At 37.0% G+C, this 14,785-nt stretch overlaps 1 protein-coding gene across 1 annotated transcript in view; it reads left to right on the top strand.

Annotated features, from left to right (window-relative positions):
- Positions 1–14,785, top strand: part of TBCK (TBC1 domain containing kinase) — a 171,199-nt gene that overhangs the window by 137,247 nt on the left and 19,167 nt on the right. Inside the window, exon 24 of the mRNA XM_081105075.1 lies at positions 6,503–6,678. Within this exon, the coding sequence (XP_080961201.1) occupies positions 6,503–6,678 (176 nt within the window). The remainder of the gene's footprint in view (positions 1–6,502; positions 6,679–14,785) is intronic.

Genomic DNA, 14,785 nt, shown 5'->3' with positions numbered 1-14,785 from the left:
AAATTGAGTCCTACAGACTTGACGTAATTGATAGATTTTAAACTTTATACTTATCAAATAGATATTTGAATTAGTTTAAGATTAATATAATGTTTGTTTTCTTTAATAAACTAAATGGTCCCCATTAAATCCAAATAACCCTTATGATAAATTAGATTCCCACATGTATTTCTATTCATTTCTGAATTCTTTTTTCATTTATATTCGTTTCATTTTATTTCTTTCTAGTACCAAGAGGCTATTAAAATAATATTATACATTTGGCACTGTGTTTTTACATGAATTATAGAATGTCTTTTCTCACTCCCCTGGGGAGAAATCATTTTGGTATATATGTTGTGATTGAATTAAATGTATGTATAAGTAGGGAAAATAAACATATTGTTTATTTTATAGTTTTCTTTTATGTTTCTTGTTGGTATTTATTCATATTTGAGCCTTTCTGTTGCTGTTATTATTGAGATGTTTTATTTTTATTATATTTTCTACTTTTTTAATCAATAGAAAGATTGTTGATTTTACAAGAAGTTTGGTGTAGTGATTAAAAATGCAGACATTACTTTTTTAATCTCAGCTCTGCCACACCAGGTGTGTGGTTATGCAATCGTTTTCTTTGTTGTCCATAAAATAGAGGTAAAATATTAAATATTTCATAGAATTACAGAGGATCAAATTAGTTAATATGTATAGAACACTGCTGGCACATGCTGAACACTGTAAGTTTTCATTATCATTAATTATCATCATTGTCATCAGCCAATTGTTGTTCTCATTGTTTATAAGTTTTTCACTTTTTCTAGTTATATATCATCTGCAAATTACTGATAAGTTTTCCTCTTTTCCAATTTTATACATTTTATATATTTCTGTTATTTAATTGCTCCACCCAATTCTTTATAACAGTGTTAAAGAACAGTGGTAATAGAGGACATCTTTATATTATGCTTAGGTTGTTTGTAATGTTTTGCTGTTTTTTGTCTTAAGAGATAAATTTTCTCATGAAAAGATCATGAATTCTGATTTCTTGAGTTTTATTAAATGTCTTTTCAACATGTTTTAATATTCAGTAGGAGGTTAAGATAAGCCATAACTTTTGACTCCTAAATTCTGTCTTATGTTTCAGCTTTGGGAACCAGTTCTAAATGTAGGCTCTCTATGCAGAGGGCATTAGTCCTCCCAGAAACTGCCAAACTTTAGTTTAAGCCACAGTTATATTTAAGGTCTTTGCTTGCCATTGGGTGAAAATATCATGAGAGTTCATAGAATGGGCAATCCTGTGAATTTGGGAAGGAGTTGGAAAAAAATTGACTAGACTTGAAGAGCAATGTGTTTGTGGGAGAGGGAGATCTCCACACATTCTTCCACAGAGATTCACTGAAGCTTCCAGCCAGATAATATTTGGTCATTTATTTGACATTCTTTGGTTCTATAGTGAGGGAAGTGATGGGACAATTTCCCAAGTAACAAGGAAAACCTGAACAAAAATGGTAGCACTTATCTCTACTAGGGAAAGGGTAGCAGTGAGAGAGTAAACACCCCAATTCAAGTAAAGACTGTACCTTGGAAAGTTAGAGTTTGGGATGAAAATGTCAATGAGACTAACTAAAATACTGTGACCTCTAAGCCACCAGCTGGCTGTACCCTGAATCTCTGCTGCCTTTGAAAGCTGATCATAACGATCTATGTGGAATCAGTTCTCTGACATTCCTGAAGGAACTATCACAATTCCACTTATAGGAGTTCAGCTGAGTGGAGCTGCTGTCATGTTTAGCTTTTTAATCTTGTTTCTCTCAGCCTATAAAATGTATCAGGTTCTGGTATTATTTTGAAAATTATTTCCAGAAACTTACAGAAACATACACAGTAGCATTCACCACCACTCCTGGCATACATTGCCACATTGACCCCCTTTTTGCCCCAGAAATCACGTATGCGAGAGTGTTCACTTACTGTAACCTCCATCTCTTCTGTCCTCACTTCAACCAGTTTAAACTATGAAATATTTCCCAGCTACTTGTCTTGAAATGCATAAGTTCTTATTAGTATACGTTTATATAAGCATGTTATGCTTTTTGAACAACACTTTGCTAAGCTTCACAATTTGAATCGCTCCTGAATCCCTTTAATAGAAACTGCTCTGCTGATGTTAAGTATTATGTACAGGTTTCCAACTTTTGTCCCAGGAAGTAAGCAGGCATTTTTGCACCTTTTGCTAATTGAAAAATCAATCAGAAATAAAGTCATAGAATTCTATAGCTAAAGTATAAGATATAAGATACCTACCCTGGTCCCTTTTATACATGAAATAATTGAGGACTAGAGAGATGAAATATCTCTAAAATGTTATTATATTTCAAAGGGGAAATTACTCTCCTTACAGAAATTTAGTTTACACATGATTTTTCAGGGGCACATCTGTGAAAATTTTAACATAAATTCATAATCACTGAAAAAAACTTTTATGACCACTGTTCTTTGGGTTTCATATTCATGTACATGATCTCTCGTTTATTTGAGGGAGAGAAATATCTCTCTAGTGTGAGAACTACATTATGCAGCATCCAGAGCATGACGGTTTTATTTCAAACTCCATTTCAGATGCTCTATGTCTGTAATAGAAATAGCAGGCTCCCCCTGTTTCCTCTAAAATGAAGAGGGAGAAATCAAAATACCAACATGCTACTGAAGCAATTTATTGTTTTAAGTATATGAATAAATAGATCCTTGTAGATTGATAGTTTCTGAAGACAGTTTTTCATTGTTAAAATTCCTTTGAGATGATAGTTAATGTCTGTGCCATTCACAAAAGCCTGTCTCATACGTGAGCTTGAAATATGTAGCACTAAGAAAGAAGACTCTATTTATTATAGACATGTGGAAAAATAAAAATTGATGAATATTTCCCTAAAGAATCTCAACTTTATGTGTTTCCAACTCTTGTTAATAGTTTGCGTAATTTAAGATTTTTCTCAGCAGACTGTATAGATGTACCTGCTAAATTTGGGATTTCTTTCTGCCTTTTTTCATTTTTCTTCAAATTGTTTACTCTTTCTCATGACTTAAACTTCAATTTCTATGCTTATAATTCCAAAAATATGATCCTCTAGTCATGACTTCCCCCAAACACCAGTTTCTGTCTCTAAATGCATTCTCAACATTTCAGCTCGGTAGACCTTATGCAACCTCAGTTTTACATATCTAAATCTGAACTTGTCATCCCCTTATCTACTGTCTGTCACTGCTGCTATCTTTTTTCCCCCCAATCATCCATATTCAAAACATAAGAACCATTATTTACTCAACCCTACCCTTTATCTTCCATCTGTTTTCTTATAGTGCCTTTCATGTGTCTTTCTTCCTTTCCCCTGTCAGTGGTCCACTCCTTATTTACTGTATCATGACAGAAACCAAGTTGCAGTGATTCAGGAGTGGATGGGAAAAACAAACTAAAGATGAGAAGGTAGAGGGTTAGTAGCTGGGGGGAAACCCACCACTTGGAAACTAATTTTCTTATCTGCTGTAGTGTTTTAATTTATTTTCCACTGTGGGTGGGAAAATATTGGGTATACTTGTAAGCCAAGGAAAAGTAGTGAAAAGAGAAAGGCTGAAAGTAAAAAGAGATAATAAATAGAACAAAGCTGTCAGTTTCCACTGTCATCACTTAATCTAGATCTTGATAAAATCCACTTTTTTAATTTGATTTTATTGTTGACATTATAACAAATGTCCTCCAATTTTCCCCCTTTTCCCTCTCCTCCCAGCCCCTGCCCCAACCCAGGCCTGCACTATACTATTGCCTGTGTTCATTGGTTATGCTTATATGTATACTAGAGGCCCGATGCATGAAGTTCGTGCAAGGGGCTAGGCCCTCGCAGCCGCAGCTTCATCTGGAAGGATGTCCGGAAGGTCGTTTGGCTGTCTGGTCTTATTAGCATATTACACTTTTAATTTTATAGTTGAGTTCTTAGGTTAATCTCTTCCCATCCTTTCTATTATCCACCCTTCCCCTGCCTGAGATATGTCAGTCTGTTCCATACCTCCATGTCTCTGGTCCCTTTTTGTTCATCAGTTTATTATGTTCATTAGATTCCACTTACAAGTGAAATCATGTGATATTTGTCTTTCTCTGACTCACTTATTTCACTCAACATAATACTCTCCAGGTCCATCCATGCTATTGCAAAGGATAAGAAATTCTTCTTTTTTAAAGCTACATAGTACTCCATTGTATAAATGTACCACACCTTTTTTACCTACTCATCTACTGCTGGGCACTTGGACTATTTCCAGATTTTAGCTACTGTAAATAATGCTATGAACATAGGGGTGCATATATTATTTCTGATTCGTGTTTTGGGCTTCTTAGGATATATTCCTAGAAGTGGGATTGCTGGGCCAAATGGTTGTTCCATTTTTTATTTATTTATTTTTTAGTAAATTCCACTCTCAAAGAAAAAATCCCATAATGGCTGCACCAATCTGCATTCCCACTAGCAGTATACTAGGCTTCCCTTTTCTCCACATCTTTTTCAGCACTTGTTTGTTTCTTTATTAATGGTAGACATTCTGGCAGGTGTGAGATGATATCTCAGAGGAATTTACAAAAAAATAAAAGAATATACTGCGCTATGTCCAGCATGGGCATGTTCAATGAGCCTGAGGAGGGGCAATGAAGGATTAAAGAAGACAGACAAGAGAATACAGCTGGGGCTCGGTGGGACGCTGCTTCTCTAATGGAGAGACAGCGCCATGGCCTGCAAGCTGAGTCTTTATTTTATAGTCAGCACACAAAGCAAAACAAGGGTAGTGGTCAGTATGTTTACAATGTTCTTGTGAGTTTCACCTTGCTTTGGCAGCACTTGCTGCAGCTCCCACAGTCCATTAGCTATCTAGGAAGGAACTAAGGAGGACTATAAGGTCAAACTTAATTATGCTAGGAGGGCTCTGCCCTCCAAGCTGGCACTTGTTTATGGCCCTGCCACAGGTCAGTCCAAGGCTTGACCCTAGAGCCGCTCCCCGCATTTCCCCCTTTTTTGTTTTTAAGCTACTACAATAAACATAAAAGTAAAACTTGAACATCACGAACAAAACTCTGGCTATTAAAACAATAACAAAACAATGCCAGTGCAACACAGCAATAAGAGAGAAATCAAACTACAGACATGTTAACATTTTTAGCTACAAAATGAAAGTTTCTTTTGCTGCTGGTGTGTATTTACTCAGAGTCCTTGGACTTGGCTGCACGAGACTTTACAGAAGACTAGCAGCTAACCAATGCTAGCATAGCCAGAAACATGGTTGAGGGAGTAGCTTCCACTTCTTGCTTTTCTACCATCTTCTGGGCTTCAGTCATTAACTTCTTCAGCTGACCCCATATTGGCACCTCGGCCCCTTGAGTAGCCTTTGTTTTCTTCTTCCGCATTGCTATCATTGGGGCAACTCTCAGTCTTTTAAACAAAGGGACAAGGAGCTTCTCTGGGTCCATTGTGATGACACACATAACGCTCTGGCTGCATTGCTCCTTCTGGAAAGATACAAAACACAACCTCTTCCCCACATCATTATTGGATCTGGTAAAAAACTCTTGTCTGGTTTGTGCATCCTTCCCCTGGGCTAACTCAGCGAAGGCTTTTGCACTGGACGACCAATGCATTTCAGCCGCTGTACAACGCTCTGCATCATAATTCAAAAAAATTTAACACATAAACACCCTCCTCCCCCTTTTTATTTTTGTAATTGCTTTTTAAGAAGCCAGTCTAAAGATCACACCAACACGGAGAAGGGCAAATCTGAGCATACTGTAAATGGGCCCCGAGCACTGGCTGGACTATTCCTGAAGCTCAGCCTTCCTCTAGAATTGTATTTCTACATCAAGAAATTGCTCAAATTATTTTTTAAGATGCTTTTTATCTTTATTTTTTTGTTAATCCTCACCTGAGGATATTTTTCCATTGACTTTTAGACAGAGTGGAAGGAATGGGGAGAGACAGAGAGAAAAACATAGATGTGAGAGAGACACATCCATTGGTTGCCTCCCGCACATGCCCTAACCGGGGCTTGGATTGAGCCTGCAACCAGGGTACATGCCTTTTACCAGAATCAAATCCAGAACCCTTCAGCCTTTTATCAGAATCAAACCCAGGACCCTTCAGTCCATGGGCTGACACTTTAGCCACTGTGCCAAACCAACTAGAGAAAAGGAAGAAAAAAAAAACTGCTTTTAAAGATACACAGTGCTCTCATAAGGAAAAATCTTCCTCATCTCTTTCACATTTGAACCAAGAGCTTGGTAGTAGTCAAAAGTATGACGTTTTCCTATATCTGTGACTGGTAAAAGTGTAAGCCTCAATAGTAGCATGGTTGCACAGGAGCCTGGGAGATTGTCTCTTGTTCTCCTGTGTGCTTATAGTGATTGATATCAAGAGCCTGAAGACATTTTCTCTGGCTACACTTTGTCTCTGTAATATTCTCAATATTTGTGTTATTTGTATGTTTCTTTCAGTCAAGAGAATCTATCCCATTAAATGACCTAAAGTCAGAAGTTTCTCCCCGGATTTCAGCAGAGGACCTGATTGACTTGTGTGAGCTCACACTGACGGGCCACTTCAAAACACCCACCAAGAAAACCAAGTCCAGTAAACCGAAGCTCCTGGTGGTTGACATCCGGAATAACGAAGAGTATCCTTTGTACATGCGGTTTTGGAGGGTGGTCCTGCCTTATTCATATTGATTCCTTTACATTTACAGGGCATGTGGTAAAAACAATGAACATATCTAGGATTCCTCTGAATTCAAATAGCTAAGTAACTCTCAAGCCGGATGCCATAGTAGAGTTGCATAATGTTTTATAAGATACTATTACATACCAGAGGCCCGAAAATGCTTTCCAAACAAAACCAGATTGTTGGGATATTTTATTAGTTTTTGTGTTTCTCTAGTGTGCATTGTTCTTGGGGGATTTGAATCCTTCCTACTCTGGCTAAAATTTCAGCAAAGATGAGAAGTATTTACCTGGTCTAACTCGTAGGCTAAAGAGGGTTTGCCAGATCTCATCATTAAATTTATTATAATCTTCAAAATATTGACTTATAGAGAACATATTTTTCACTGACATTGAATGTACCATAATTTCTGGTGATTTTGTTTGGCATTAAAGTATAAATGAGTACAAATTAGTAACAGTTCAATCTTTATCCTAATTTTTTCATCATCTATTAGATTTTCAAATTTGTTTTTGAACAGAGCAACTCCCTTTTAAAATAGTTTTTCTTTGAAACTCAATATATAAAATATAAATGAAGACTTTTATAATTAATACTAGAGGCTCGGTGCATGATCAGGGCTTGGGGGGGATGCAGGAGGTTGGCCAGCCAGGGAGGGATCATGAGGGCTCCAGGGCATGTCCAGCCGTCTCACTCAGTCCGTATCGTCAGGACCCCAGCAGCAAGCTAACCTACTGGTTGGAGCGTCTGCCTGTGGTGGTCAGTGCACATCATAGCGACTGATCGACCAGTCAACTGTCTTCCCCCTAGTGGTCAGTGCAAGTCATAGCAAGCAGTTGAGCAGCCTTAGCATATCATTAGCATATTATGCTTTGATTGGTTGAATAGATGACCAGACACTTAGCATATTAGGCTTTTATTATATAGGATTCTTCATAAGTTAACATTCATAGCATTTCCTAACTATAAATGAAGATAATATGTAAGTGAGGGTTAGCAGGTTAGTGGATTTTCTCATATGCTAAAATTGCCATATAAATTTTCATGTGCATATTTTTAATCACAATTTTAAAATGAAATTAAAACCATACATTTGCAGAACTTCTGAAGCAATTTGTAGAGTCTTTGATTACTGAAAATACAATTTGAGAGGCCACTAATTCAAATGATATATCCCCACCTCTTTGTGAAAAGTTACTACTTTCTATTTTCCCTAAACTGTGAGGTCCCTGAGTATGATGAGAGTATAAATGTTCATGTCCCTGATTGTTCAGGCTTCGGGGATACTGGAAGTTCATTAGCAGAGTAGGTGAGTGCACTGACTCCCAAACAAGCATTAATTTCCATTTGACTGGTCAGGGACCCCTGGTCTATAAGTTCTTCTTATTTGTTACTTCAAAGGCTTAAAATACCTTCGATTTTTTAGCTTATGTTTCTTTTGGTTGAATCTTTAGTCATAGTTTTTTATAAAATTATCAAACAGCATAGCATCATAGTGTAGTACCTTATTTTCATTTTAAAGGCTATTATTAAAGTAATTAAAATAATTTCTGCAAATAGCACTCTTGTGAGATTTTCTCTGGGATAGGGAGGGCACTTCTCAGTGCAGGTTTTATAACCTGATTCGGGGAAAGTCAGAAAGTCCTTTCTGCACATATTGTTTCTCAAATTTCTTCAGTTTAAAAAATTCCATAGGCCAAGATGATATCTTTGAGAGTAGCCTGTCCTGAACCTCCTCAACTGAAAGTCTGTTAAAGCTTCAGGCATTTACCTTGTATTTTAAATATTCTCAATTAACTTACAAATATCCTGCAAGAGGAACTATTTTAATCTGTTACCCATTTTTATGATTGTAGGTGAGGAGAAGTGAATCAACAATCTAAGGAAACTGCCACTAAACTTGGTGTGAGCAAGTGAGGGTGGGGAGTTCAGAAAAGGAAGGCTGGGGGACATGGAGATGGCTTCACCCACCTGACAATAAAGGCATAATCCCAAATGTAGAATAAGAATCAACCCTACAGATTATCTGGTGTAAGTCCTTAATATGAGAGCTGAACAGCTTATAACAAGGAGGCTAAACAGCAAAATTTTTGTGGAAATCATATTTTTGTTTTTATAAGGAAAAAATATAAAATGTCAATCTAGATAACAGTAAAGTCTGTTATGTCTGTTCTCCAATACATTATTGGGATTTCAGAAAAAAACATTATGTAATGGCAGATTTTAAAGAGGCAATAGAATATGTTTCTCATGTAGTGGCGTACATTCCATAAGTAATGTTACTAGCATCAAAGATATACGCTAGCCAAATTTGTTTTCTTCAGTAGTTGTAAATAGTTTGAGTTACAAATTTCTTGGAGTTCATATTAAGAGTCGTGTTAGTCACGTAAACAAATGTGGTCCAACTGGTGGTATCTGTAAGCAGAAATACTTTGAAGGGATGTTATTCTCATTTGCTTGATGTCAAGGCTGTTTTTGCAGTTTTATTTGTAAACTTTTTACCTTTTTTTTTTTAATATTGAAAGCTAAGGGAAGACAAGTTCAGTTTTACTTTTTTAAATTTGAAAAACACATAAACTTAGTTGCTTTCATTATTATACCATGTTTTTCATTCTTAGGCGTGTTAGCATTAATTCTTGCCTCTGTGCCCTAAATAATTAAGTTTTTAAAATTTCTTCACAATAATTAAGAGATACTTGTGTGCAGAGCAGGGTAGGTAATAATGAGGTTTTGTGAGATTTTTTTTTTTTCATCCCATTTGGGTGGAGGTTCAGACTACCCTTATCTGAATGGATCTGGTGTACGTGGGGGTACATGGTAGCCACTGCTGAGGAATGTCTCCTCTGTCTGGATTAATCATTAATTGTGAGAGGTCCATTTATTGTTGATGAGCTCCTATTTGCTCCAAGACCCAAGTCCTGAGTGCCATGCAGTCTCATTTACTCAGCCAGTTAATCCTGTTTGAGGACTACTAGGAGCTCACAGTCTTGTGACTAAGACAGACGCATTAAGTAGATAATTATAATACAGCCTGAAATGTCTATGTGTGAGGCATACCCAGAAGGCCATGGGAATATAAGGATGGTCACCTAAGCCAGATGGTGCCTGAGGTAGATCTTCCCATTGGTGAAGAGAGAGGACATTTCAGACTGAAAACACATACTGTCTGGGTGCACAGGGTGTGAGAAGGACACATTCAGTGAATTACAAGTACTCTGGATGTGCGTGGTTGGAATATATGAGGATGGGAAATGCGACCAGAGTAGGCAAAGGCAGCTTCCTGGAGAATGTTGCATAAAAAGTTTGGATTGTATTCCAAAGGCTATAAGAAAGTATTAAAGAATTTTGACCAGGTAAGTGGAGGAAGGATGAGAGAGGAGCTCCTGTCCAGGCAAAACTAGAAGAATGGAATCCCCCAGAGATTGGATGTACATAAACATCCCTTCATATTCATAGCACAAAGAGTGGGGATTCTAGATGTACCCTAAAATAAACCAATTGTATTGGGCCCTTTGGGTTAGTACCTATGCTGGAGAAAATCCAGAGAGATAATTTTTGTTGCTGTTTTTTTTCCCTTTCTTATCCTGTGTATTGACAAAGGAGAATTATTTATCATGGCACTTCAAGTATTGATAGGTAGTGGTCCCACTAGCTAGGAGGGACCGGAGGCATTTAACATATTTGCCACTGACACATATTCTAGGTTTGGCACAATTCTGAAACTTAGTTACTCAGTAGATATGTAAGATACTAGTATGTTCTAGGCACTATATTCAGCATTGTAAGAGTTTCATAGATGTGATAAAAATAGATCCTTCCTATAAATTGTTTTAAGTCTTGATGGAAGCCATGTACATTAGTATGTTCCAGACAAGATCTAAATAATGTCATGAGAGGTATATAGACACTGTGGGTAGAGAAACTTTCATGAAGGAATCTTAAAGAATGATTAATATTTGAACACCCAGAAAAAAGGAAAAAGGCATTTAGGAAGAGAAAACTATAGGAGCTTGGTAAGACATATACTGGAAACAGTATGTGATTCAGTTTGGTGGGAACTGAAGTAGTTAGGTCCTATTCATGAGGGCTGAACTGAGAAATCTGAGCTTTGTTTTAAAGGTCTCCAGGGAAGGTTGTTCAACAGGGTTGATCATCAGAACTTTGTTTTCTAATTTTTAATCCAATAAAATGGATTTCCAAGTGGCAAAATGAGAGTTGGGAAAAAACAGAAATCTGATGCAATAGTCTAAGCTCAAGGTAATGAGTGTCTGAAATAGGCAAGTAAGTGGTAATGGGAATAGAGAGACAGGAGGATGGGATTTATTAGTGCAACAGGATGTTAGATGTTGCCACTGGCGAGATGTCAGAAATGAAGTTTTAGACTGATATGAGAGATGGTGATGCCATTCAAAAAAGCAGCAATAGATTTAGCAAGGAAAAATGATGCTATCTAAAGATGTAACTTTTACATCAATTAATGCTGTTTAGTTACATTATATATGAGAAAGGCATGGGTTTAATTCCATATTTCCTTATAGCTATTGATATTCTAAAGTTGTAGCCTTTACTTCGGGCTGGCTCTGTTTAACTAATTATAATTAGTTAACATGGCAACAAACAAGTTAATATAAAGGTGTGATACCTTCATAAGTGGTCTGGTGAAATGCTGGTATGCTCTGGTTAGAGAGATATAATGTCACTAAGTGTGGTACGCAACAAAAATGCTGTGTTCTTTTAGGATTTAGAAAAACATAAGATGCTTTCTGTGTTCAATTTTGAGCCATCAAATATGTTAAAGGAATTTTAAAATATTTTTGTAAAGTAAAGGAACTTTCTAGAATATGAACATTTACCTATGTAATTTACCTATACAATATACCTGTATTATTTTTAAAACTGCTATTTATTCTATCTGCTTGATTAAAGTATAGTGCATGTATTAGCAGTATTGTTTTGGAGACTGACATACAAATACAGAAAAATCTTCATGTTTAGAAACTGAGAAAACAGTGCCCATCATCCTTACCTGTTAATACTGTTCTAATAATTGGTTGTAAAAAAATCTAAGTACTTTTTCTGGTTTAGTTGTATATTGGGTTACCAAATTTTGTTTAATGTGAAAATGTATCTTTGTTATAAGCCCACTCTTGAATGCTTTGGTAATGTCTGCCAAATGGAATGTTGAGCAGAGTGTTATGTTTTGGGGGAAGGAAACAGCTTACTGCAACAGGATAAAGTCACCAGTTACCAGAGAAAAATGTTTGCCGATCACAGAGTGCTATCAGAGTAGTAAACAGTCTATTCAAAAACACCTGACCAGATGACTGCTATAATAACCAGATGCACAAAATTCGTGCACATTAAAAGGCAATTAATTAGCAGAGATATTTTAATATTGCTATTTGCCCTTTCTCTATAATAGAAGTGTGAGAAATGAAAGGAAATTAGTAAAATGTATATGAAAATAATATATAAACTTATTAATAAATAAACAGTAACAAAAGGATATAACAACAGCAGAAGCATGATAAAAAATGACAAAAACATGATATGAAAACAACAAAAACATGATATAAAAACAACAGTGATGCAATGACTGATAAAGTGATTAAACTTATTCTAATCTCTCCCTGTACACCACATTAAGAGTGAAAACACTTTAAGAGTGCTTGACTAATTTCCCTTGTGATTAAGTATTTAGAACTTTAACTGTAACGTCACATGCTCTTCAAACTCAAGAGAAAGCAACATATAACCATGTGCGAAAACGGGTTCAGGTAGGAATATGCCTACTCTGTCTAGAGTTTGTCATTGTGATGTATTAATAATCATCACAAATGCTGGCATCACCAGAAACCATCATCGAATCAATTTAAATGGGAGGCCAGTGTCAGATTGGGACAAATTAATTCTTGGAATCAAAACAACCTCTCCCTCTGCAGATCCTGTTAATACTTCAGCTTTGATAATGTTAGGTCGTAATCTTTTGATAATAAATCTGGTACCATTACAAAGATTCCATTTACTATTGAGATTTCTCAATAGCATGATGATTGCACCCACTTTCAATTTTAATTTATGACACAGCATTCCCGAAGGAGTAATACTATTAAGAAATTCGATGGGAAAATTTTCCTTTTCAACATCATCTGTGGAATCAATGGAATCATCACTCAAATATGTGTGAAAATCTCCATTAAGTATATCCAAAATTTCTTCATTTAATTTTTGAACATGCTCATTTTTTGGACAAAGAATTGCACATTTAGATATATTTTTAATATTATCTATAGATATAGTATTTCCAAAGGTAGCTTCAATAATAGATCCATTACAAATCATTTCACAGGGGATTTCAGTAATATCCATTCCTAAATGAAAACTGCTATCAAGTTTGCCATCTCCAAGTTTTACTAACCATCCACTATAAGCAGAATCCTCTGATCTCATATTTGTTGTAGAGACAACTTTCTGAAACATCCGCAAACATTGCAGTACTTTAAACTCGTTTGTACTATGGCCAGTCACATAGGATGCGGTACAATACTGAGACATTGTCGAAAATCCCCTCCAGGAAGGAGAACTTTCCCACCAAATACAACATTCAGACTCATAATTTCTCTTAGTAATCTGTCTATGGTGTTCATAGCATGCTGGATGCCATGGTGCATTCATCAATAATGAGAAGTTGGACCTTTTTAATAGTTTTAGCAACTTCACTCTTTATATTGAGTCTAGAAATTGAAGTTTCATTTAATGGAATGGGTAATTTATATTGGGAATGAAAGGCGCTTCCACTGAGAAGTAAATTTGTAGCAATTCCTGTAGATGCTGTGGGTAAAACAGTACCACCACAACCTCTAATATAATGTATTAAAACTTTATACAGATATGCAGGTGAATAGGATTCCTAGCTGCCAGGCCCCTGACAGCAAGCTGGCCACCTGTCGATTCCATGAGGAATAGGGCTCCCTCCTCCCTCCGGGGTGCAGGTGAATGGGGTTCCTGGCTAGTAGGCCACTGACAGCAAGCTATCCAACAGCAGATTCTGTGAGGAATGGGGCTCCCTCCTCCTTCCTCCCTACTGTCAGGGTCTGGTTTGAAGGCCAGACACCCGCCCTGTTGGGCCAGACCCAAAGTTCTACCACACTGTGGCCTCTGCCTCAGCAACCCAGGACTGACTGCTGCTGGGCACTCCTGGCACTCGGAGGGTGGGTTCTTCCCTCAGGCCTCGCGGGAAACAACTGGAGGAGGGCGCAGCCCTTGGCAAGGCAACCCAGGACTCAGTACTTCCATGCTCTGCTCCGAGGGTGGGTTCCTGCCTGAAACCTCGCCCTCCAGGAAACAGCTGGGGGAGGGTGCAGCTGTTTCCAAGACAACCCCTACAGGACTGACTTCCGGTTGGTCGAGCTTTGGGATGTGATGTTACATCCAGGGTTTTTATATAAGTAGATTATTCCATAGTCACCGATTTTCTAAAATGTTGCTGAACAAGTTGTGTATAGAAGACACTCAAATGTGACATTAGCTTATAATGCTTAGTATAGTCTGAGCATTGTATTTTATCTTTATTTCTGATTTTCAAAGGAAAGAACCTGATTGGCTCAGCCTGCATCAGATAACCCTTCACTTCTCCTCCCTACTATGCTGTCAATCATGATTGTGGCAGGATCATCTGATACAAACATGACAGCTGAGGGCTCACCCTTTCATCAGGGTCAGTAGTTGAGGCCCTTTCAGCAAGAGAATGGGGGGCAGGCAGGCAACTCAAACATGTCTGCTATAGTATTTGACCAAGATAGGTTTGTATTGCTTTTGCTACTATAAAAACACTAAAAAAAAAAGCGTTCATGGTTGATAAGGGCTAAAGGCTTTTTGATAAAATATCTAGCAACTGATTCAGTCTGGTAGATGTATATACATTTGCAAATAATATTTGAGTCGTTAGGTTCTTTGTGTTATCAAAAATTTTCATTTTAAGGTATGTTCTTACTGACAATAAAAGTGCTATCAGACTAATGACATGCTGAGAACAAAGTCATTACTGGTCATGAAAACTGAAA

The sequence above is a fragment of the Myotis nattereri genome, assembly GCF_964212035.1.
Source record: "Myotis nattereri genome assembly, chromosome: 1".
In the NCBI taxonomy this organism is placed as follows: Eukaryota; Metazoa; Chordata; class Mammalia; order Chiroptera; family Vespertilionidae; genus Myotis; species Myotis nattereri.
The sequence above is the reverse complement of the archived record's forward strand: the minus strand, read 5'-3'. Positions and strand labels throughout refer to the sequence as shown.